The 22,974-nt window shown below is 41.3% G+C and overlaps 1 protein-coding gene across 11 annotated transcripts in view; it reads right to left on the bottom strand.

Annotated features, from left to right (window-relative positions):
* Nucleotides 1-498: 498 nt before the first annotated feature.
* TMEM229B (transmembrane protein 229B) overlaps nt 499-22,974 on the bottom strand; it is a 54,193-nt gene continuing 31,717 nt past the window's right edge. For 8 of the 11 annotated variants that reach the window (XM_039326878.1, XM_039326873.1, XM_039326874.1 and 5 more), the window contains 2 exons: nt 19,968-20,016; nt 499-4,279 (listed from right to left, as the gene is read on the bottom strand). In XM_039326878.1, the coding sequence (XP_039182812.1) occupies nt 3,749-4,279; nt 19,968-19,997 (561 nt within the window). In that variant the 5' untranslated portion in view covers nt 19,998-20,016 and the 3' untranslated portion in view covers nt 499-3,748. Of the gene's footprint in view, nt 4,280-6,061; nt 6,231-6,950; nt 7,016-9,530; nt 9,582-19,967; nt 20,017-22,974 lie in introns of those variants that run through there. The other 3 variants (XM_039326884.1, XM_039326885.1, XM_039326883.1) reach the window with 3 other exon arrangements.

Consider the following 22,974-nt stretch of genomic DNA (forward strand, 5'->3'; position numbering starts at 1 on the left):
ACATTGAGCCTTAGTTTATGAAAGACTCTTGGATTATGATATGGCAGAGGCATTTTCCACACTGCTAGAGGCCCCAGTGAGCTTGGGTCCAAGCTCAACACATTTTAGGCAAAATGTGCCTTTTATGTATGATGCCCAATGCCAAACTGTAAAACAGGATGATGGAGTTCTTATGCTTATTCCAGTTTTTTTAGAGCCTTCTGTGTTGGCCAGGAATTTATAGGAGTTAAATCCAGGACATCTGAATGAAGCTCGTTCAAGAAGATTGATCTGACAGGATGGGAAAGGACAAGACAGGACAGGACAGGACAGCTGTCTAACAAAATATGGATGCTAAATATCCAAGAGTGTTGGGTTCTCGATCCTTTTAAAAGATGAATTGCTTTTGGATTTGGGGTGTGCATAAGAAATTCATCACCTACATACATTCTCTGTCCATCTCAATTTTTTACAGTTTAAATCACAAGGCATTTTATAAGTGACAGAGGATAAAACGAACAAAGCACAAGTTTTTTTTATTGCTGGTGAATTCAAACAGGCAATTTTAATTTATGGAGGAGGATACACATACAAGCAAAAATTTAACTGAGTTATTTCATTATTATGCATCTCAAGTGCCAGTATATCCTCCACTGCCTTTTGGTGACTATTATCAATAATATAACTATCATTAATAATCCAGTAATAAACATCAGTAGTTTGGTTCTTTCCCCACCACCTCCACATCCATTTGAATTGGGAAAAAAATAAAAGAAACATAAATAAATTGAAAGTGAAAAATCTCTGGCTGCTAGTAAGTTGATTTCCTCCAGACCAGAAATGAGATCTGCACAGCCTGGCTAATAAGATAACCTGGAGAGAATTTCGCATTGAATTAAAGGAAATTTACCCAGTCAATGAATTATCTGATGGATGTTGAATGGCAATATTCCCTGACCTGGTACCTCCAGACATGCTACCTGGGGATTTGTCCAATGCATCTCAAGCACACCAGGTTAAAGAAGATTTCTGCATCAACAATATTAACAATTAATAGCTCAGCCTAGATTCTGGCATACACATTTTCTGTATTTGTGCATGGAAATATTTGTGCACAATATACCAAAGAAAATGACATCAAATAAGTTTTAGAAGTGCTAATGTAACAGAGGAAAATGCAACACATTTGCAGAATGTCATAATTATTGACCCACTATGAAACATCAGGTCATTTAGAATCAGATTATTGTCTCCAATCCCTAAAGAACATAGAATTGTATTACAGTATTGTCAAATGCAGGGAAATGGTATTACCAGTAGAAAAATCCAACTCCTTTGTAGTCAGTAATTTTACTATCTTTAACCTTCATTTAGTGCACTTGTAATGCAAGAGTCCGACATGATGAATGGATAACATCATCATTAACTTACTAACCCCTGTAGCATGATTTCATAAACTTCAAGTGTACCAAGAATATATATCTTCAAGTAATGGCAAGACTGAAGTTCTCTAGCCTTTTCCAAGGCTTCACAGATGATGGTTACCAGAAAGTGCAAATGTGGCCCATTTCCTGCCACATGTAAAAGAAATACGATTCACTCCACTATCTTATTTTTTTTTAGTATGGATAGCCATCATTGCAAGGCTAATAACAAAGGTTTCTGCTCTGCATGGTCCCCCCCTTTCCTGAAACATAGTTTGGATCAGAAGCGATTAAAACTAAAAAAAAGGAAGAATTATAAGAATTTTTATATAAATTACAAAGTTTAATCCTGTTAAGTGTATCAGGAGAATAAATACAGTAGGGCAGACTTGGGAATACTTCCACTGCTAATATTCCTGCTCATCCACTACCAGCAATGGATTATCAGGTCTGTGGGGAAATGTAAAGAAATAAAATAATCACTCTCTGAAAATATCTATCAAGTTAATATTACCTTCATTCTTAATCATGACCACATAACATTTACTCAGGGTAGCAGTTTGCCCGCTTTGTTGTTCCTAGAATAGAACTCAACCCTTCCAAATCTATTGCCATCAAGGCTATAAGTAGCAAAGTTCCCTGGCAGTGCAAACTGGGGGCAGAGAGTTCTTCAAATGGTGGTCCTAACCTATCAGGTGAGCAGATCTACAATAAAATAACTGCCAGATAGTTAAAAATTAACAGTTGTCTACCAAACTGCAAGACAGTCTTATTTTAAAGAAAAGAGGTGGTGCCACCACGAAAGTACAAGCCCATTCCGTTGCTGGTGCAATTCCATCTCAGGGCATTCCGTTCTATGCAAATGATATCTGGACTTTTTTCTGGTCCAAGAAGCCTAGTGATAGCATATCTTCTTAAAGCTATTGGATGTATTTAGTTCAAGCTACTCCCTTCCCTTTTTTAATTTCTCTTTCATTCTATGAACCTAAAGAACAGATTCTTTTGATGGCTTCCAGAAAGAACCCCTTCTTGTTCATTGCTATTTCTTCTTTAGCTGTCCCTGCATATATCACATATTTCTCTTGGGACATTCACTTTGGTCCCTGACTCCAGAATATCTGCAGCCCTTTTGTGTTGTTTTCCACTCACTTGAACCATCTTGAAGGATGATCCTTCAAAGTTCCTCCCCAGCAAACATCGACAGTTGCTCATAAATAGCTTTATGAAGAGATATTGCTGCACTACTAATTCTACCATTTGTACATTGAGAACACCACCGCAGAGAAGATCAATACAAAAAAGATTGACCACAGGCCTTTCTAGAGTCTGTCCTGCAGGATTTCCACTCCCAATTAATCCAGGCATCAGGCAAAGATTTCAATGTGATATCAGTAGTCCATATTTATAGACACTTGGATTTATGAGACTAGAAAATTCCCCATGGAGGAAGCCAGAGAAGATTTGGATGATGTAAACAGTCACAATGAAAGTTAGCAAGAATCAGCTCTGAAGGAGCCCTCCTGTTGAGTTCCACCAGAAAGTATGAGAGGAAGAGGTAGAGAGGACTTTAGCCATTTTTCTCCTACTTTTTTGCCTACATGTCTATAATGCAGGTTGTACAGCAATGATTGACTTTATCCAGCAAAATAGTTCTTTATTTAAAAAATAGGTACATGAGAGTGGGAAACACTCTAGTGCGCGTCGTAACAGATGATTCAAAAAGTAATATTTTTATAGAAATTCAGCAGGATGTCCAGCACCATAATACTATACACTGTGGTGCAACTTAAAAAAGCCATAAGAAAAGTACACAACAGGGCAAGTTCTATCTCCACAGTAGTCTGCCACTTTGTTGGGCTGTTTCAACAGGAATTGATTTTTCCTTGACTGCAGCATCTCAGGTCCCATGGGAGGTATTGGTTGCAAGCAAGCACCTGAGTGGAATATAAGCCAATTCTAAGTCAACTGGGGATATCTGTGGCTATCTACTAATGTTATTTGAACAATTTGGGCCAGCCTTTTGTTTTTTCAAACCCAGATATAATAAAGTATTGATCACAGAATTGTTTTCAGAATAAGTTACAAGTCAAACTATCTAGTCAACAGGTAGTTGACAATGATACTTGCAGGGTTGTTGTTTTTTTTTTAAAAAAGGAACCAAGAGAAAGAAAGAGAATAACATTCATAGAAAACCTACTGATTCCACTTTTTCATGCATACCTCCAAACCCAGGAGGTTTGTTTATCGTACAGGAAACAGGAGTTTTGCTGTTGAGGCCATCATCCCAAGTCTCTAATGAAGGGGCAGGAGCGATTGCTTAGTCTTAGCGTAGTCTAAAGTATAATTCAGTTAGTTTTCACATGACCATTGGCCAAAGTTGCAACAGATGTGGGTACACCTGGTTCAGCATTCTCATCAAAACGCAAACGCAGGGTGTTCCTGATGACTAGCTGTTCCATGATAAATGCTGCACAGAACCATGGGATGGCATACTCCAGGGTTATGAGGCCCATGAAGTTCAAGTCAAACTGTGAATAGTCCCATGGGCAGGCATTAAACTGGCGTAGAATGAAGCCAGTTGTGAACTCCCAAAGATATGTCCATAGAGTGTAAATCAGGCAGCGTACTAGTATGTTACACTTATCCTTCAGGTACAGATACATCTTTTCTACAATGAGGATGGACGTCCCATAGATGAAGAGTGCCCATACACTGGTGACACCTGGGAATTTCCAGTTGAAGTTGACCACAAACTCCCAAGCAGCTGTGAACATCACCTCGCAGAAGTAGCCATGAATGGCATAGAGGTACCAACGGGAGAAAGCAGTCAAAGGTTCTGCAGCTGCCATCCTTCCACACAGTCCCCAGCAGGAACTCTGCAAGAAAACACACCCAGGGAGATAAAACTATTAATGTTACCAAAGCCAGATCTTGATGTATATATACAACATGTATCATGCAATAGGTAGCCAAAAGGTGTCCAGATCCTAAAATCACTGGCTAAAGAATAGAATAAAAACTGGAGGCAACCGGCAAAAATTAAAAAATGGGAGGAGTACCTGCTTTAGGTTTAAATTTAGAAATGAGCTGCACTTCAGGTCTAAAACCTCAAAAGGATTTCTGAACAGTTATGGATGCTACAGATATTGGTACTTCCCTAGAAACAGCATCTTTTTCTGAGCTCCCACAGTAGATACACAACCCTAGAAAAATATATGTTTTAAGTTAAGAAAGCACCAACACTCAGATATGCCTGCTCCAGTTCCATAGCCAAATGTTTAATTTACATTTAGAACCAAAATATAATTTAATGCATTGACAGTCTGCAGTTTAGAGACTTTTATCCTCTCTGCAGGATACATAATAATAGTGTTTGGGCTCATACAACACATAAGCCCAAAACCAAACAACCATTTTAAGGTTTAACATATTGATTAATCAGACTGCTTAGCCAAGAGTTTTGTACAGCTCTAATCCAAACAGAAAGCTTAACAGAGGACTGGAAATAAAAGAAAGACAGGTGAAATACAAAAGAATAAAAAAGTAGTGAAATGACACAAGTATTATACAGTTTAGTAAGAGAGGCAACAAAAATAATAGGTCAGCATATATATATCAAAATGATAATTTGGCTAGATCAGCGTTTCTCAACGTTTGTGTGACGGCGACCCCCGTCATACAAACGTGCCGTGCATGTGTGGCGGCACCCCCTGAGGGGGGGAAATGGCAGATTGCCTTGTTTGGCGACCCCCGTAAAATGGTCGATCAACCCCAAATGGGGTCGCGACCCATAGGTTGAGAACCACTGGGCTAGATGAATGAGGTCCATTTTTACTCACCCTTTGCCCTTAAATACTTATATTTCCCCTCCCATTTTTCAAATTCCTTCAAGAATGAAGAGCAAATGACACTGAAGAAACAAAACATACTACAGAAGTTCTTGACTTACAACCACAATTAAGCCCAACATACTGTATCTGTTGCTAAGTGAGACATTTGTTAAGTGAGTTTTGCTCCATTTTACGACCTTTCTTGACACAGTGGTTAAGTGAATCACAACAGTTGTTAAGTTAGAAACCCAGTTGTTAAGTGAATCTGGTTTCCCCATTGACTTTGCTCGTCAGAAGGTTGTCAAAGGTGATCACACTGCAACCATCATAAATATGAGTCAGTTGACAAGTGTCTGAATTTTGATCGTGTGACCATGGTGATGCTGCAATAGTTGTAAGTGTGAAAAAATGTTATAAGTCACTTTTTCAATGCCATTATAACTTTGGTCACTAAATGAACTGTTGTAAGTCAAGGACTACCAGTAAGCAGCACTTGGCAATAGTGATACTGTCTGCTTTGTAGATGGCCTGGTGAAAATATGGAATCTTAATAATAAAATGGATTTAGATGAGTTTCAACCAAATTAAATCCCTCCCATCTATGCCTATGTTCATCAGCTACTATCCTCAACTCCAATCTACACCCACACACACATATATAGATACAGTGCAAAGATTCATTTCAGGTCCCACATACTTGACCTTACTGTGTTCTTGCTCAAATCAAGACTTTGTATTAACTCCAAATAAAAATATTTAGAGACCCCTTCAGTAACACTGAAATGTATAGTGCTCTGCTACTGATGGTCAAAATGGCAGTGTCTGTACCTGTTGCTGAAAGGGAATCATATGTAGAAGACATTCTACGGTATAGTGAAAAATGCCATATTGTCGATGCCAGCTGGGGTGGTCTTCCTAGTTCCACCCAGCCCTCTAGCCACTGCATCGTACCAACTAACTCCATCTGTGGAAGCCAAGGGCTATCCCACCATCAATGACCTGCTGTGACCTTTCATCTGGCTGCAGAGCAGAGAAAGGGGGGAGGGGGGAGAGAGGGGGGGAGGGAGGGAGGGAGGGAGAGAGAGAGGGAGAGGGAGAGGGGGAGGGAGGGAGGGAGGGAGGGAGGGAGAGAGAGAGGGAGGGAGGGAGGGAGGGAGAGAGAGAGGAGTCAAGGCCATAGCATCAGCATTGCTGAGGAACCAATGCTGTGGGCTTTTCCTCTACCTGGACTGTTTACATCCCAGTGGCTTTATTAGGATTTTGTAGCAGTTGCTAGGTCCAAGTTTACTCTTTTCTTCCTCTCTTGCAATTCTTTTTCTTTTTTTGCATCTCTCAGATTACAAATTTCAGAGTGAGGATTTTTTTAAAATTCATTTTGGAAAACCACTTTGGAAAGCTTTTATAGTAAAAAACAGGGCTGAAATGTTTTGCCCAAATAGGCTTGTATTTTATGTCAGACGCTTCTGAGAGAAAACACAGTTTCTATCCCCCAGGGAAACCTGTCCTTCCAGGAAGATGAGACAGAAGCAGAGCCGCTGAGAAGAAAGAAGACAAATGGGGCCAGGAGGACCAAGCTTAATGACCTGCTGAATTAAAATATTCACTTTTGTATTTATTTTTGTCAGTTGTGCTAGAGCCTCTACATTTTACATCAGGAGAAGAACATTTGTTACATCTGTGGGGCATGCTTAAATGGAAAGGCAGTGCTAGTACCTACTTGGTATCAAAGGGTTCTCCATGTGAGATGAAGACAATGCTGTTGGCATTCTGCCTTTGCCTGTTCTATAGTAGTAATAAAAAAGAAAAATCAACCCCCACAATGAGACATTTTCAGGCCAGTATCCCACTTTAGGCCTCCTGAATGTGGCACATTATCCCCTGCTCCCTAGGCTGGATCCTACTCAGCCTTTTTGAGTCTTGTGAAGTTGTCATCGATGAAGTCATAAAAGAATTTTTGCTGACCTGGGAATAAAGTAGGTAAGAGCATATTTAAAAGTAATAGTGGGGGAGGCAGTGTCTATATCTTCATGCCCAGCTGTGCCAAAAGGTATATGTTCTCGGTGACTTTTATGACATTCAGGACAAGCCACGGCATGCTGTTCTACTCCACCAGTAACGTTCTTTTTTCTCTGTTCAACAGTCAGCTGCACAATTATTGCAAAATCCTCCCTGAAAATGTGCACGTTCAGTTGGAAGAAATGATGTATATAATACAAAAAAATACAAAATATGAACTAAAATGAAGATGGGAAAAATACCAAAGGCTCTGCTAATTGGAATTATGGGCTTAGGTAGCCCAGCACATCTAGAGAGTTCTGTGTCGAAGAAGGCTGTTATAGAATATGTTCAAAATATTTTTCTACTTATCAAAACTCCACAGCAATATGTAGTTTAAAATAAGATTGCAGTAACAGAATAACCTGAAGCAAAATTAAAAAAAGACATGGAACTTCTTTGTAACCAGTGTGAAAGCACAGCAAAATATTGCAGATTTTATTGCCTATTAAACATACAGTCAACTGGTACCAACCAAACCTTCTGCACAAAGCTTTCCACCTAGCTCCTGCTACAAAAGGAAGACAAAAGTAAAGATGTTTCACATACAAATCAACTTATACTTTTTGTGTGATGGGATATATCACAGGTCCTTTGATGAAGAATGCAAATTGCTGAAGGAGGCTCTTCAGATATCCTAATTATGTATGTAAGAGCCTTTTGGATGTAGTAATTAAGACATTGAATTAGGAACTGGGAGACAGTGACTTCTAGTCCAACCCTAGGCATTAAGCCAGCTGGGTGGCCTTGGCCCTGTCACTCTGTCTCTCAGTCCTAGGAAGCAAATTATGAAACCTTGCCAAGAAAATGGCAGGACTATTCCAAGCAGTTACCAGGAGACAACAATGATTCAAAGACAAAAAGAAAAAAAAAACCCACTATCTGTGAGTGTGTTAAAGTAATCTAAGCAAGAGCTAATTAATGCATGAATCATTATGCCTGGATCCACTGCTTTAAGGGAAAGGACGCAATTGGAATATTAGCCATTTGGTCCTCCAAAAACAGAACTTGCAGAAACAATGCCTATTCATATTAATAAAATCCTTTCTCATTCTCCTGCCAACAGAACACTCAATTAAGCAAATGTTACATTTTACTATATGTGTAAAGACAAATATAAATGAAGTCAATTCATATTTTTCCCAGAAACTATGAGATCCCGAGCTATTTCAAATCTGACAGTAATTTGACATGCAAAATCTCCCAATGAAATTAATTGGAGGGAATTCAATGTTCAGTTCTGGGACCAGCTTCATTAGTTTGGGCAGGGAGACTGCTAGGCAACAGAATAGATGGTACATCAAAGGTAGTTAACTACTCTATCACCAAATTCAAATCTTGTTTTAAGTGTGCAAATGAGTTAAATTTATCAATGCAACTCAACAACTTTACCAACAGGATCTGTTCTGCTCTGGTATTAGGAAACTCGGAATAGTATAAATGCAAGAGAATGTATATGTAGATTTTACCAAGTTAAACTTTCTCCTTAATTAGGGTTCTTTTCTGTTCATTAGGGTTCTCCTCTTTAGGTACCTATCATCACCTTTACCTTCCCCCCCCCTTCCATTAAGTCATGCCTGAAATACTGCCTGGAAAAGTCCTTACAGTTTTCTTGACAAGATTTTCCCTAGAGATGAGAGAAAGTGACTGGGCCAAGGTCCAGTTGGCTTCGTGCATAAGTGGGACTAGAATTCACAGTTCCCCTGATTTCCAGCTGATTCTTTAATCAGTACACCAAACTGGCTAGCCATCTTCAAATCTTCCATTTCTCAGTGAAGTTAATCAAGAAACAATCTTCTCCATTCTTGCTCCCATCCCCCCACCACACACACACCTTAAATAAATAACCGGGACACTAGGTACAACTTGCTTTGACCGAGGTCACTGCCCTTTTCCATTAGCGTCTCTGTTATGTCCCGAGCCTTTGCAAACGGCTCGGGCGTTTGCAGGCAGTCCCGGGCAGGTGCAAAGCTGCCCGGGACCAGACAGGCTGTCGCCAGCGCCGTGCGCATGCGCGGGTGCTGGCGCGGGAAAAGTAACCCATTTACCCGGGAGTTGCCTATATAAGAGGCTGCGAGGCGTTTGGGCGAGGCTGAAGCCATCTTCCTGTAAGCTGAACGCTGAATAAAAGAAACTGAGAACTCCAGCTGCTTCTCGTGTCTGTTTTCCCGCCAAGGACGCAACACTGGCGACGAAGGTGGGATGCCTTGCACTACCTGGAAAGGAAGAAGTGTAAGCTTACCCGAGGAGTCCTGAGCGGCGGAAGAGGAACGGCGTCGACTCGGCAGCTACCCGCCAATCCGGTGCGCATTCGGGGGTAGGCTGGCTGATAGACCCGTCTCCTGAAGATCCGAAGATGGCGAAAATCGGAAGGCTTTCGGAATTCGACGTCTCACATCCAGAGCGGTGGGAGTCCTACGTATCCAGAATGGAGAACTACTTCAAGGCAAACCAAGTGAGGGAAGATAGCTTGAAGGCCGCCACCCTGCTTTGCGTTTGCGGCCAAGACGCCTTCGAAATCGCAGAAAATCTTGTAGCACCTGTTCCAGTAGAGTCTGTAAGCTACGCAGACCTGAAGAAGCTGCTGAAAGAGCACTTCCACCCCAAGGTGTCCGTTATCTCATGGCGCCACACCTTCGAGCAGAGGGATCAACGGTCCGGTGAAACAGCCAAGGAATACATCGCCGCGCTACGGAAGGCCGCCAAGCCCTGCGAGTTCAAGGACCTCGAGGAACGACTGAGGGACCGATTCGTGTGCGGGCTAAGGCATCGAGAGCTACAACAGAGACTTTTTGCCAAGGAAGAATTATCCTTCCAAGACGCCTTAAGGGAAGTCACCGCAGAAGAAGCAGCAGGCGGCGCCATCAAAAACATGCGGCCGATCAGAAACAGTGCAGAGGGTGCGTCCGTGCACCAGGAAGACGTCCGACGAAACTCCGAGGAGGATCCGGACGAGGAAGTCGACCGTCTACACCCCGCGAAGGAAGAGAACCAGAAGGGAAGCTCTTCGGCTCTGCTCAAGTGCATCGGCTGTGGAGGTCGCCACAGGAGAACCGACTGCAAGTTCCGCTCCGCTACCTGCCGGGCATGCGGCAAACAAGGGCATATTGCAGCTGTGTGTCTGAGCCGACGAAAGGCACAACCCCAAGAAGAACGCCTGAAAGGTACCAGATTCCCCAGCCAGAATAGGGTAGGGTTTTGCGCTTCGCGAAGAAGCATCTGTAGAACAGGCACACACAAGCCCATGAAGAAAAAGCTGTCACTCAACGTGAAGCTACAAGGGGTTCCATTATCTATGGAACTAGACACAGGGTCTGCCCTGTCCATCATTTCATTGCATACATTTAGGAAGATTTGTTCCAGTAGTGGGTCTAAGGCCAAGTTAAGGCCTTCTGATATTGTATTAACAGATTTTCAGAACGCAAGAGTGTGTGTTAAGGGGGAGGCCACCCTTAACGTGCAATACAAGAGTTTTGAAGGTCCACTAGACTTATTAGTAGTAGGGGGTGAACGAACGAGTCTCATAGGACTCGATTGGTTTGAGGCCCTGGGGATACACGTCACAGGACTCAACAGCTTACAAACACTCGACCTACAGGAAGTCTGCAAAGAATTTGCAGATGTTTTCAGCCCCCAGCTGGGCACATTCAAAGGACCACCTGTGTCCTTAAAGCTAGACCCCACTGTCACTCCCATTAGGATTAAAGCAAGAAGGGTCCCTTTTGCTTTAAAAAGTAAGATTGACACTGAACTAGACAAACTAATCCAACAGGGAATCCTAGAACCTGTTGATTCCAGCCCGTGGGAGACCCCCATTGTCACGCCTCTAAAGGCAAATGGGGACATTCGCATTTGTGCTGATTACAAATGCACACTCAATAAGGCATTGCAGCAACATGCCTATCCTGTTCCTGTGGTCAGTCACATCCTGGCCTCTCTCAAGGGGGGGCGTGTTTTTGCAAAGCTTGACCTAGCTCAAGCATATCAACAGCTGCCTGTTGATGATGATGCTGCCATAGCTCAGACCATTGTGACCCACAGGGGAGCCTTTAAAGTAAAAAGGCTACAGTTTGGAGTAAATGTCGCTCCTGGGATTTTCCAAAGCGTAATGGAAAACACACTACGAGGTATACCAGGGGTCTGCCCCTACTTTGACGATGTCTTGATTGCAGGAGACTCCACACACATTCTAGCTGAAAGACTTAGGGCTGTCCTGTTAAGATTCAGGGAATCAGGCCTCAAGCTCAGAAAAGACAAATGCAAGATCGGGGTGCCTTCTACTGAATTTCTGGGATTCAAAATTGATGCTGCTGGGATTCATCCTGCTGAATCCAAACTAACTGCTATTTTACAAGCACCCAGGCCAAAGTCTAAGGCCGAACTTCAGGCCTTCCTAGGCCTCCTGAATTTCTACAATTCTTTTCTTCCACATAAAGCTAGTGTAGCTGAGCCTCTTCACAGGCTACTAGACAAACAAGCTGTGTGGCTGTGGTCACAAGCACATGAGGCTTGCTTTAAAGAAGTCAAGGCCTTGCTCACTTCTAACAGTGTTCTTGCACATTTCAACGAGTCTCTTCCTGTGTGCATCGCTTGTGATGCATCCCCCTACGGGGTTGGAGCTGTCCTGAGTCACCTCAGGTCTGATGGAACTCAGGTTCCTATTGCATACTACTCCAGAACACTGTCTTCTGCCGAGCGCAACTACGCTCAGATAGACAGGGAGGCTCTGGCTGTTGTTGCTGGAATTAAAAAATTCCACGATTTTCTATATGGCAGGCATTTCACGGTCTTCACTGACCATAAGCCTCTGCTGGGACTGTTTACCACACGTAAGCAGACTCCCCACATCATTTCCCCTAGAATGCTTAGGTGGTCTATTTTTTTGTCTGCATATGATTTTTCATTACTCCACAAGCCTGGGAAAGAAATGGGCCATGCTGATGGCCTCAGTAGGTTGCCTCTGCCAGTAGTAGAAGCTGACCCCGCGCCAGCTGTCAACATTCTATCAATCCAAGCCTTGCCCGAGCTCCCTCTTAGTGCCAGGGATGTTACCGCTGAAACGGGTACAGATCACACACTTTCACGTGTCCGCTCCTGGGTCCTGTCCGGGTGGCCTGAGCACTGCCCTAGTCCTGAGTTTCAGAGTTTCTGGTCCAAAAGAAACGAACTGTCCCTTTCTCAGGGTTGTCTGCTTTGGGGAAACAGAGTTGTCATTCCCACCTCAATGAGGACTAGGGTCTTAGAATCCCTCCACGAGGGTCATCCTGGCATTGTCCGTATGAAGGCTCTTGCACGAAGCCACTTGTGGTGGCCTGCTTTAGATAAAGATATTGAGGCTAAGGTGCACGCATGCCACCTGTGCCAACGATCTCGCCCAGAGATGCCCCAAGCTCCTGTGCATAGATGGGAGGAAACACAGTCCCCATGGTCTAGGGTGCACATTGACTACGCTGGGCCCTTTCAGGGCCAGTTCTTCTTGGTCCTTGTTGACAGCCATTCAAAATGGCTTGAGGTTGTGCCTGTCTCATCCACCACCACTGCAAAGACTATTCAGGTACTGAGGGGGATTTTTGCTGCACACGGGCTGCCAGATGTCATCGTGTCCGACAACGGCCCTCAATTCACCTCCTCCGAATTCCAAGCTTTCTTACAGGCAAACCTGATTCGTCATGCCACGTCTGCGCCTTTTCACCCGTCCACCAACGGTATGGCGGAACGCATGGTGCGCATCGCAAAGGACGCCTTGAAGAGACTCACCTACGGGGACTGGCATCACAGGTTGGCTGACTTTCTCCTTTCTTATCGCACCACACCGTCCACTTCTACAGGGAGAAGTCCAGCTGAACTTCGTTGGGGGCGCCAACTTACTACTAGACTTGACCGGTTGCATCCGGACAGACTGCCTTCATCTACCTCACATCCTAGGGCACCTAGACACTACTTGTGGGTGCCCCGGTTTGGGCTCGCAATTACGGGCCTGGTCATACATGGGTCCCCGCTTCTGTGTCCAGGATCACGGGTCCTCTCTCCTACGAGGTTGCCCTGGACAACGGTCGTGTCCTACGTCGGCACATCGACCAACTTCGCTCTAGGCGAGACTTTTCTGCTGAGACTCCTGGGTCTTTTCCAGGGGGGGAGGGGGACCCTTTGGAGCAAAGGGAAGGGCACGAGCTGCTGCCCATCTCCACTGAGGGAGACACAAACGGCCCATCCCAGGGTTCCGCGAGAGCTCCGAACAAGAATTCCATGAGCTTACCTAACTACCAGGCATCCACACCTACTCCAGCCAGGGAGTCACCCCGGGGGCATACTCACGTTCCACACACGTCACACAGCACTCCAGTCACGGAGGATACCCGGGGGCATCCCAACAAATCATTCCCCGCAAGAGAGCTGGCACACAATCCCCAAAGTTGGCCTGACCTTACCCCAAATCCTACAGGGGGTCAAACATACACAGAGCTAGTCGAGGAACCAAGTCCCGACTACAACAACCCTAGCACAAATCAGGGAACACCTGAGTTTTGGGAAAGTACAGAAACCCACACGAGCCCGAGCACAGAATGGGGTTCAGGGAATGAACAGCCTCCTGACAGGTCTTGGACTGACCTAGGAGGTTCTACAGAGACACCCAGCAGCGGCTATCACTTCAGGGGGCCTGAGGGTCTACAGCTAGGTAGGTCAACCAGGTCACAAAGTAACAGAAGCCCTGGCCTGACGAGCCCGGTGGGCAAGCAAGCAGGCCAGGCATCGGGGCACAGTCCTTGGAAGACACCAGGGCACAATAGAGAGAACAGGCTCATGCCTCCCTCCAGTCAGGGGACTTATGCCAGTAACCCACAGCTAAGAAGGTCACAGAGAGCAAAGAAATCTCCTAAGTACCTAGAAGACTACATAACATTGCTGGCAAGGCAAAGGCCAGTAAACAGTGGGAGCACTGGGGAGCAAATGTCATATAAAATAAATGTTGTATGTTGGTAGTAGTTTTAGCCCGGGGGAAAGGGGTGTTATGTCCCGAGCCTTTGCAAACGGCTCGGGCGTTTGCAGGCAGTCCCGGGCAGGTGCAAAGCTGCCCGGGACCAGACAGGCTGTCGCCAGCGCCGTGCGCATGCGCGGGTGCTGGCGCGGGAAAAGTAACCCATTTACCCGGGAGTTGCCTATATAAGAGGCTGCGAGGCGTTTGGGCGAGGCTGAAGCCATCTTCCTGTAAGCTGAACGCTGAATAAAAGAAACTGAGAACTCCAGCTGCTTCTCGTGTCTGTTTTCCCGCCAAGGACGCAACAGTCTCCTTTCCCTTATCTCATATTTCTAATCCACCAAGAAAAGGCTGAGTGTTGAACATGTGGATGGGCAGAGGGCAACCTCTCATTTTTTTTTTATCAGCTTCTAATTGAAGATTAGAGGATTTGCTCTGTTTAGAAAGAGAGACTTGCTGAATGCTTGGAAAAGAAAAATAGGTCATTTCTCTCTGTAGGAGAAGACTCAGAAATATTGCTTTCTATCCCTTCTTACTAAATAAACAAAAGATCTACCTGGGGGTGACTTCAGGGACAGGCTTTGTCATTGGGGATAGGCTAGAGAATTCTGGGAGCTGAAGTCCATACATCTTCAAGTTGCCAAGATTGAGAAATGCTAGTTTATAGGTATAGCTTCAAAGGTGGGAGGGGAGAGAGGAAAAATGAAAGTCAGATTTGGATTGTCCACAAGGTGACATAGGAAAAACTGCAGCGTTCTTAGAATGTAAGGGAGAAGGCCAGGTAGCTCATTCCCTGAAACACTTTTTGTAGATCTCATCACATGTCTCATCAACTCCAGGATGACTTTTGTATTCTCAAGGGGACAAATCTGCCAAACAAAATTGTGGATTGGTGCTATCCGCTATTTTTTATTTTCCAAGAATGCTGTAGACCACATATTGGGCATTCTTTGAAATGCACTTTTGTCCACTGCAATTTTGTTCTGACCTGCTTTGAAATATGAAGAAGACTCTGGCTTTTGCCTTAGTGAGACTCTCAGCTCTGTTTAATGACTGTTTCCATCTAGTCAAACAAAGTCACATAGCAAAAAAAGAAACCTTTTTTCATAGTCCTTTTAAAAGTTGAGAGTTGGACAAGAGTAACATACAATTATCACTTTCCACAGATCATTTGCTGCATTATCATTCAGCTTGCATGATACAATTAAGATGCAATCCAGACCCCATATAAATTGTAGCACTCAACTCCTGTAGCAGTTTAATTAACACAGCTATGTGCTAGATATTAGACTTATGGGCAAAATGTGAAAATTCTTACAATCTATTTGAAACTGACATGATAACTCTGCTGTATTTGAACTGTAAAGTTCAAGTTTGAGAAAACTGAGTGAACTGTTTCCAGCTTGGAGTTTATTTTAAATTAAGACCTTTAAGGTGATATCTACAGATCTCAGTATGTCTGCAGACTTTTCCCTTTTCCCCATTCCTTACCCCATAACATACTTTTCAAGACTCTTTTCTTTTAAAGAAGAACAAAATTGCAGCAGACAAAATTGCATTTCAAAGAATGCCCAATATGTGTTCTACAGTTGGAAAATAAAAAATAGCGGATAGCACCAATCCACAATTTTGTTTGGCAGATTTGTCCCCTTCAAAGCTCAGTTGAGAATACAAAAGTCATGCTGAAGTTGATGAGACATGTGATGAGATGTATCCTCACCTTTACCTTTTGGTAAATGGGCATTTTCTGATTATCTAATTTCTCTAGAATTACATGTTTTCAACAGTACAAATATGCTCATAACGATGAAAAAGGTTAGACCCATATTACACCCATTTGATCTAGCTATTAGCCTTTCTTTTTCTTTCTTTAAATTATCTGCCCTACACTGACCTTTTGTTTTTAGCTGTCAGTCAGATAGTCCCTGTCAAACTGCCAATCCATCCTAAGAGGATATATAGGATAAAAATGAATGACAAAAGAAGATCAAATCAGTCTAATGATCAAGTGAAGTCAAGAGAGCATCAATGTGCAAGTTTCACTATCATCGGCCAATTACAATTTTGCTGGGTTTCTCCCATTCAGTGAACCACCTGGCTGCTTGGTTTTGTTTGAAGTTTATCAAAGAAAGAAGACTGTAGAAGATTAAAAGTTATAACTCAAACGTAAGAATAGCAAAATCAGTAACAGAGGAAGTAACTGATTATATAATGGAATGTGAAAATGACCTTGCAAGATGAGGAGAAGAGATGCTGCCTAGGAAACAATCAGAGGGTGTAAGTCACCCAGAGTCATCCTGTGTGAGTTGGGCAGTCATATAACTGTGTTTTATAAATAACTAAATAAAAGAAAAGTAGGAGAAGCCCACAGCTTAGTAATGCACAGAAAAAGAAACTTAGAAAGGATATGCTCCAACTTATTAGGCATAATAGAAATGGTGGGAGACCTGTACTTTCAGACCTGCAATGAGCTGTTAACGAAGAGAAGGACGAGGAGGGGGGGACATAATAGCAGTGTTCCAATATCTCAGGGGCTGCCACAAAGAAGAGGGAGTCAAGCTATTTTCCAAAGCGCCTGAGGGCAGGACAAGAAGCAACGGGTGGAAACTAACCAAAGAGAGAAGCAATCTAGAACTAAGGAGAAACTTCCTGACAGTTAGAATTAACCAGTGGAACAACCTGCCTCCAGAAGCGGTGAATGCGCCAACACTGGAAGTTTTTAAGAAGAGACTGGACAGCCATTTGTCCGAAATGATACAGGGTTTCCTGCCTGAGCAGGGGGTTGGACTAGATGACCTCCAAGGTCCCTTCCAACTTTATCATTATATTATTATTATTATTATTATTGTTATTATTATCATCATCATCAATCATCGCACAGTCAGCCAGATGTTCAGACTGGATTTGGCATTTTGTCTACCTATCGAGTCCTTACCCAGGACCTGGGATAGGCAGATGTGGATGTCTGATGGTATTACAGATATCGTCGCAGGATGGAAGCAGTTCCTAATAAGGCCGCCTTTTGCAATTGACTAATAGCGAATTTGTCAATGCCAATGGTGTTCAAGTGGTGCTCCAGTTGTTTTGGGATTGCACCCAAGGAGCCTATTACTATTGGTACTACCCTTGCTTGCTTTTGCCACAGTCTTTCTATTTCTATTTGTAGGTCTTTGTATTTTGTTATCTTCTCCAGTTCTTTCTCATCTATTCTGCTGTCTCCAGGCACTGTCACGTCCACTATCCAGACTTTTTTATCTTTCTTATCGACAATTGTTAGGTCTGGGGTGTTATGTTGCAGGTGCTTGTCTGTTTGAATTCTGAAGTCCCAGAGCAGTTTAATTTTATCATTTTCTATGACTTTCTCTGTTTTATGATCTCACCAGTTTTTGCTTACAGGCAAATGATATTATTATTATTATTATTATTATTATTATTATTATTATTATTATTATTATTATGATGTAGCCTTTCAATAAAGTAGAATTAGCTCATCTTGTCATGTTTCCTGTTTGGTTTACTTGTGAGGCTGAAAGATTGTAAAAGACACAATAAAGACAATATGTATGGAGAAATCTAGTATTCCAGAACTTTCTTTCAATCAAAATTATTGGAGTACATGTCAGAAAAGAGACAATGGAGAAATGGCCATTTTAAAATTAATTAATATTAATACTATAGTAACTCTACCCCTATGTAAGATAAAGATCAATTTCTTTAGATTGGCAGACAAATATCTTGACTACATAACATAGCCAAGATATTTGTCTGCCAAATCACATGGGGCAAGATGCTTGGCAGAACAGCTCTCCTACTAAACTGTTTGTCTGCCCAGCTATCAAAATCTACAAATGGTGCTTATTCCTATAAGGTATCCTTTCACTGAGAATACATCTTATCTGGACATGTAAGAATCTCATCTTTTGGGTGTAATTGAGGTCCTTCTTCATGCTGACACTTAAGTTGGTGCCAAGAGTGATTTCATTCAAGGTGAGGCCTGACAAGTTCTGGAGTCTTAGTTGTAGTTTGATTTTTTTATAGTTTTTTTCCCTTCAGTTGTTTTTGTATCTATATGGATTATATCTTGTCCTAGGATTATTTGATATTGGACAGATATTTCAATAAAAGTAAAATAGTCTATTCATGAATTGGGCTAAGTGAAGCCCATTTAATGGATTAATAGATTCCTGGTAAGATTACTCTTTCTCCAAGAAATTTTGTGTTTCCAGACATAACCACCCTCCAATGGAAATCCAACAGTCACATCACAAATTTGCCACCACAGTAAGCCCAGCTTCTTCATGAGTTTAGATGCTAATCTAGTAAATCAAATGATGATATGGTTGGTATCTTTCAATTCTCCCATGAATATTTATAAACCTTATAAATATGAAAATCCATTTGTTCCTCCATTTCAGAGCAACATATCTTTCTTTTTTAAAATATGAATTCGTAAAAGTTGGAAATGACTCTAAAGAGGCATGAGGGTAGATATGTGGTTTTTCTGGGTCCATTAGTGAATAATTTGCATAGGCCATCATGGGTGTGATTCTCTTGCCAACTGACAGGACTCAGACTTTCTCAATACTGTATATGTCCTTGCAGGCAGATAGCAGAATTCGTTCTCATGAGAAAGAGATGCAATATCACATACAGACAGATTTCTCCCAACCTCTCCCTTTCCTGAAGATTAAAAAAAAAAACAGTTTTGTCTCTTTTAAAATGAGCTATAAGTTTCTGGAAAGATGCTGGGAAAGAAGTAGGGTGTGCTATTTCATACATGGCTGGCATCTCCAGGAATCTATGGATAAGTCCAGATAAATAGAAAAGCAGTGGGGGCAACTATTAAATGAATATTTCATTTCTGTAGAAATAATTAGCACATCTAATGAGAAATTTATATTAAGTTTTTAATCTGTGTCCATTGCTTTTGTAATAAGTCTAAGATTCATTAAACCTGTCTAAAAATTACGAAAGTATATTTTAAGATCAGCCTTGAATCATATTATAAGCATGGATTTTATTTATTTGTTTGTTTGTTTGTTTGCCTTTGAGTCAGTGTTGAGTCCTGGTGACTGCCTGGACAGATCCCTGGAGTTTTCTTGGCACTATTTCAGAGTACCTCTTTATTGGGACTATGGGATGGATAAATCCTATTTGTAGCAGTTGTCTACCGACTTGTGGTCTATTCAGAGTATTACATTGCCTGTTGCACTTTCTTTTTTAATCAATGTGCTCTTCTTCCCACATAATCTGAACAGCTGTATAATTTCTCTTCAAAATTTAATATTTGTATTTCAAAATGTAAAAAAATACTTTTACATTTTCTTTTCCTGTTTTTTAAGAAATAGCATCTGGTTTCATTTATTCATTTATTGGTCTATCACTTGAAAGAGGTAGGCATGAAAAGAAGAGTTGATTCATCTAGCTACACATCTTGTTGATGTTTGGCTAGGAGGTGGCACATTAATTATTTTGCTTTTTGTTTTATCTCTCACTAGATGTGAAAGCCATCTTTCTTGCAAACAGTGGCTAATGGAAAACAACAGTAGGATGCCTCCTGTAAGCAAGAACTACCAAAGGAGAAGACAGGATCAGAGTGTAAAGAAAAGAAAACATATAAAAAATATTGAAAATGCAGCTCCTGACCTTTTGGTATATCACACATCACACAAATAATTGTTTCATTAGCAATTCATAGCTCACCTGCCTAGATTCCACCACATTCATGGGCATGTCTGGCCACGAACAATTCCTACAAAATAAAATTAAAAAGTAAAGTAAGATTCTGGAAAACATAAATAATTCTCCAAAGACTCATATCAAAATGAGCTGTAATCGTATCTCTTGGGAGAATTCAGAACACACCAAGGAATTGGATCAACTTAAAACTGCTGCCAGCACAAAGATTAGCTCCTTTTACAATCTGTGAATTGTACTGTATGTCTTAAAAGGCCACTTAGTGTTCCTTGTTTAGTACAAGCATTTGACTTTAATAGCTGGGAGCACACCAGGAGGGACAATGTGACTTATCTCTTCTCATGTAAAGTTAATGGGATTGATTTCAAGCTTACATTTTAAAAGCAGCCACAGGTAGGATGATTACTCCAGCATCAAACAACTGTCTTAAATTAAGTAGGTTACCAGATGGGGACTGGGCAAACCTTTTATTTATATTTAAAATATATACATTTAAATTTATAATATAAAGAGTGAAAAAAGAAAAGTAAGGAAATCACAGAGAAAGCTAGTGGTGTGAGAAAGTGGGAAAAAGTAGAAGAAAACTAGAAAAAAAGTTACAGAAAAGAAGCTTCCAATTTTCCTTTTATAAGTATAATTAAAAATTTACCTCTTACTCTATGGTTACAATATAACTCTCATTTTTCTATAATCTTTCCCTTCTAAAACATAACTTCATTTTTTCTGACTAAAGCAAAAGTCTATAAGGAGTTTCCATTCAGCAATAAAAATAGATATGATCAAAGAAGTCAATTTAGCCATCTCTGTAACTTTTATTGCCTTCACCAACTATTCTTCCATTGTGGGTACTGCCAAATATTTCCTTCTTTGTGCGTATAATAATCTTGCTTAAGCTATCCTGCACAAAAACAAAACTCCATAATTTTTTTCCAACTATTTGTCTATCAGTCCCAAAACAAAAATGTCTGATTAATTGTATGTTAGTTGTTTAAATCCTCTGAAGCAGTGTATGTATTTGAATCCCCAGAATTTTCTAGCATTTTTATATATCCACAAAACGTAACTCTGGTGATATATGGGTGCTCCTCAACGTACGACCATAATGGAGTCGGCTCATTATGATCGTATGTTGTAATGATCATAAAATGGGTTGGCCGATGTTACGACCTTTTTTGTGGTGAGGATTAACTGAATATGGTTGCTGTAAAATGGCTGCAGCAGTCATTAAGTGAACACCCTATACCAGGGGTAGGCAACCTTGTCTCTTTTATGACTCGTGGACTTCAACCCCAGAATTCCTGAGCCAGTTGAAGTCCACGAGTCATAAAAGAGCCAAGGTTGCTTACCCCTGCCCTAGTCATTAGGTGTATCATTTGTACACTATAGGCATAGTTTAGCCAAAAAATAAGAAGTGCCAGTTTTGGGCAAAACAGATGTAAAACCTAGTCACATGACTGCAGTATGCTGCAAACAGCCATAAATGTGGCCATGTTGCAGAGTGTCTGAGGTTTGATCACATGATTGTGGAGGGGAGACAACCGTCAATACTTTGAATCCAGGTCATAAGCACCCTTTTTTGGGTCAATCATAACTTTGAACTGTTGCTAAACAACCAATCGTACGTCAAGGATTACCTGTATCCCAACAGTGCATTAGTTTATAAAAACTCTCTTTATGATTATAGCACAGTATAAATTTCAATCCTTTCAGCTACATATTTTTCCACTGTTCCATCTGTATCCTATATTATAACCAAAAGTTTTAGCTCATTTTATTATATATTCTTTCACATGTTTTTCTTATATTTCAATTCTTCATAAGAATGTATACACTTTAGCAATTGCATGTTCATCGTTTGTACACAATTCTATTTGAAACTCAGTCATACAATGTTCAAAACCGCACATTCTTTTGTCTATTTCATTTTTTCCTAATAATTGTAAATAGGGAACCATTGGCGACTATGTCCCTCTACTACCAGTTCTTCTCTTAATTTTATTTTACATTCCCCTTGACAAAATATTAGTATCCTAGTAAGTTTTGACAACTGTGGATAAAAAAGAATTCATTGATAAGGCTGCAAGAGAAATCAATCTAGGAGGGTGTTCTGAACAAACTAAGAATACTTACATAGCTGGATCTATTACTTTTGGCGATTTGGTCAGTAGGTCAGTAGTAGTTACTAAGGTTTAGTAAGGTTTGTTGAGCTATTATTATCCCCAACCTATGACACAGTTGCAATTTATTGACTGCATGTTAGTCCAGGGCCTACTGAACAATCCTTTCTCTTTCCTCCTGCCTTTTTGAGAAAATCCATACACACACACAAACACATACATATGAATGATGTAGTCTGCGGTTTCAGATACATTTCTGATTTGGTTTCATATAAAAAATAAAATCACATGCATCAGCCACGATTGATGGGGTCCAGAAGGGATGGTGCCTATCCTCTGAAACTGCAGACCACATCATTTTTCAGTAGCATCTATGTCTCTCATAATTACAAGATATAAAAAGTAACCACAGCAAATCCCCTTAGTAGACCGCTTTGTGAAATGTGACCTTGACTTTGATCCTAGCTTTTGGATCTAATTCTCCACTAGAAAATATGACATTTGATATGGCATCTTAAGAATAGGGCACATTTAATACCAGTAACTCTCCAAATGAAACATATATCATTGCAGTGAATTTAATTTAACCATGTTCTTAATCAAATTATTTCTGCATTCACCATATATAATAAAAAGGAGCAATAGATGCAACTGCAGTCATACCATGAAATACAATTGTGCTATGTTAAATATAATTAAACTTACATTGCCAGGCTGATGTGACTGATGATCAGTTATGGTGGTTGTACTTACCCCAAGACAATCCCTTCCAACTTTATTCTGAATTAATTTTAAACAGCTCTACTGCTGGACTTCTTAATTCATTTCAGTGGGTTTTGAGTGCAACTCTTATGTGCAGGCAGAATATATACTAATAATGCCCAGTGGACTACCAA

Source organism: Crotalus tigris, unplaced genomic scaffold (assembly GCF_016545835.1).
Source record: "Crotalus tigris isolate CLP2741 ecotype Arizona unplaced genomic scaffold, ASM1654583v1 scf7180000024346.1432988, whole genome shotgun sequence".
Lineage (NCBI taxonomy): Eukaryota > Metazoa > Chordata > Lepidosauria > Squamata > Viperidae > Crotalus > Crotalus tigris.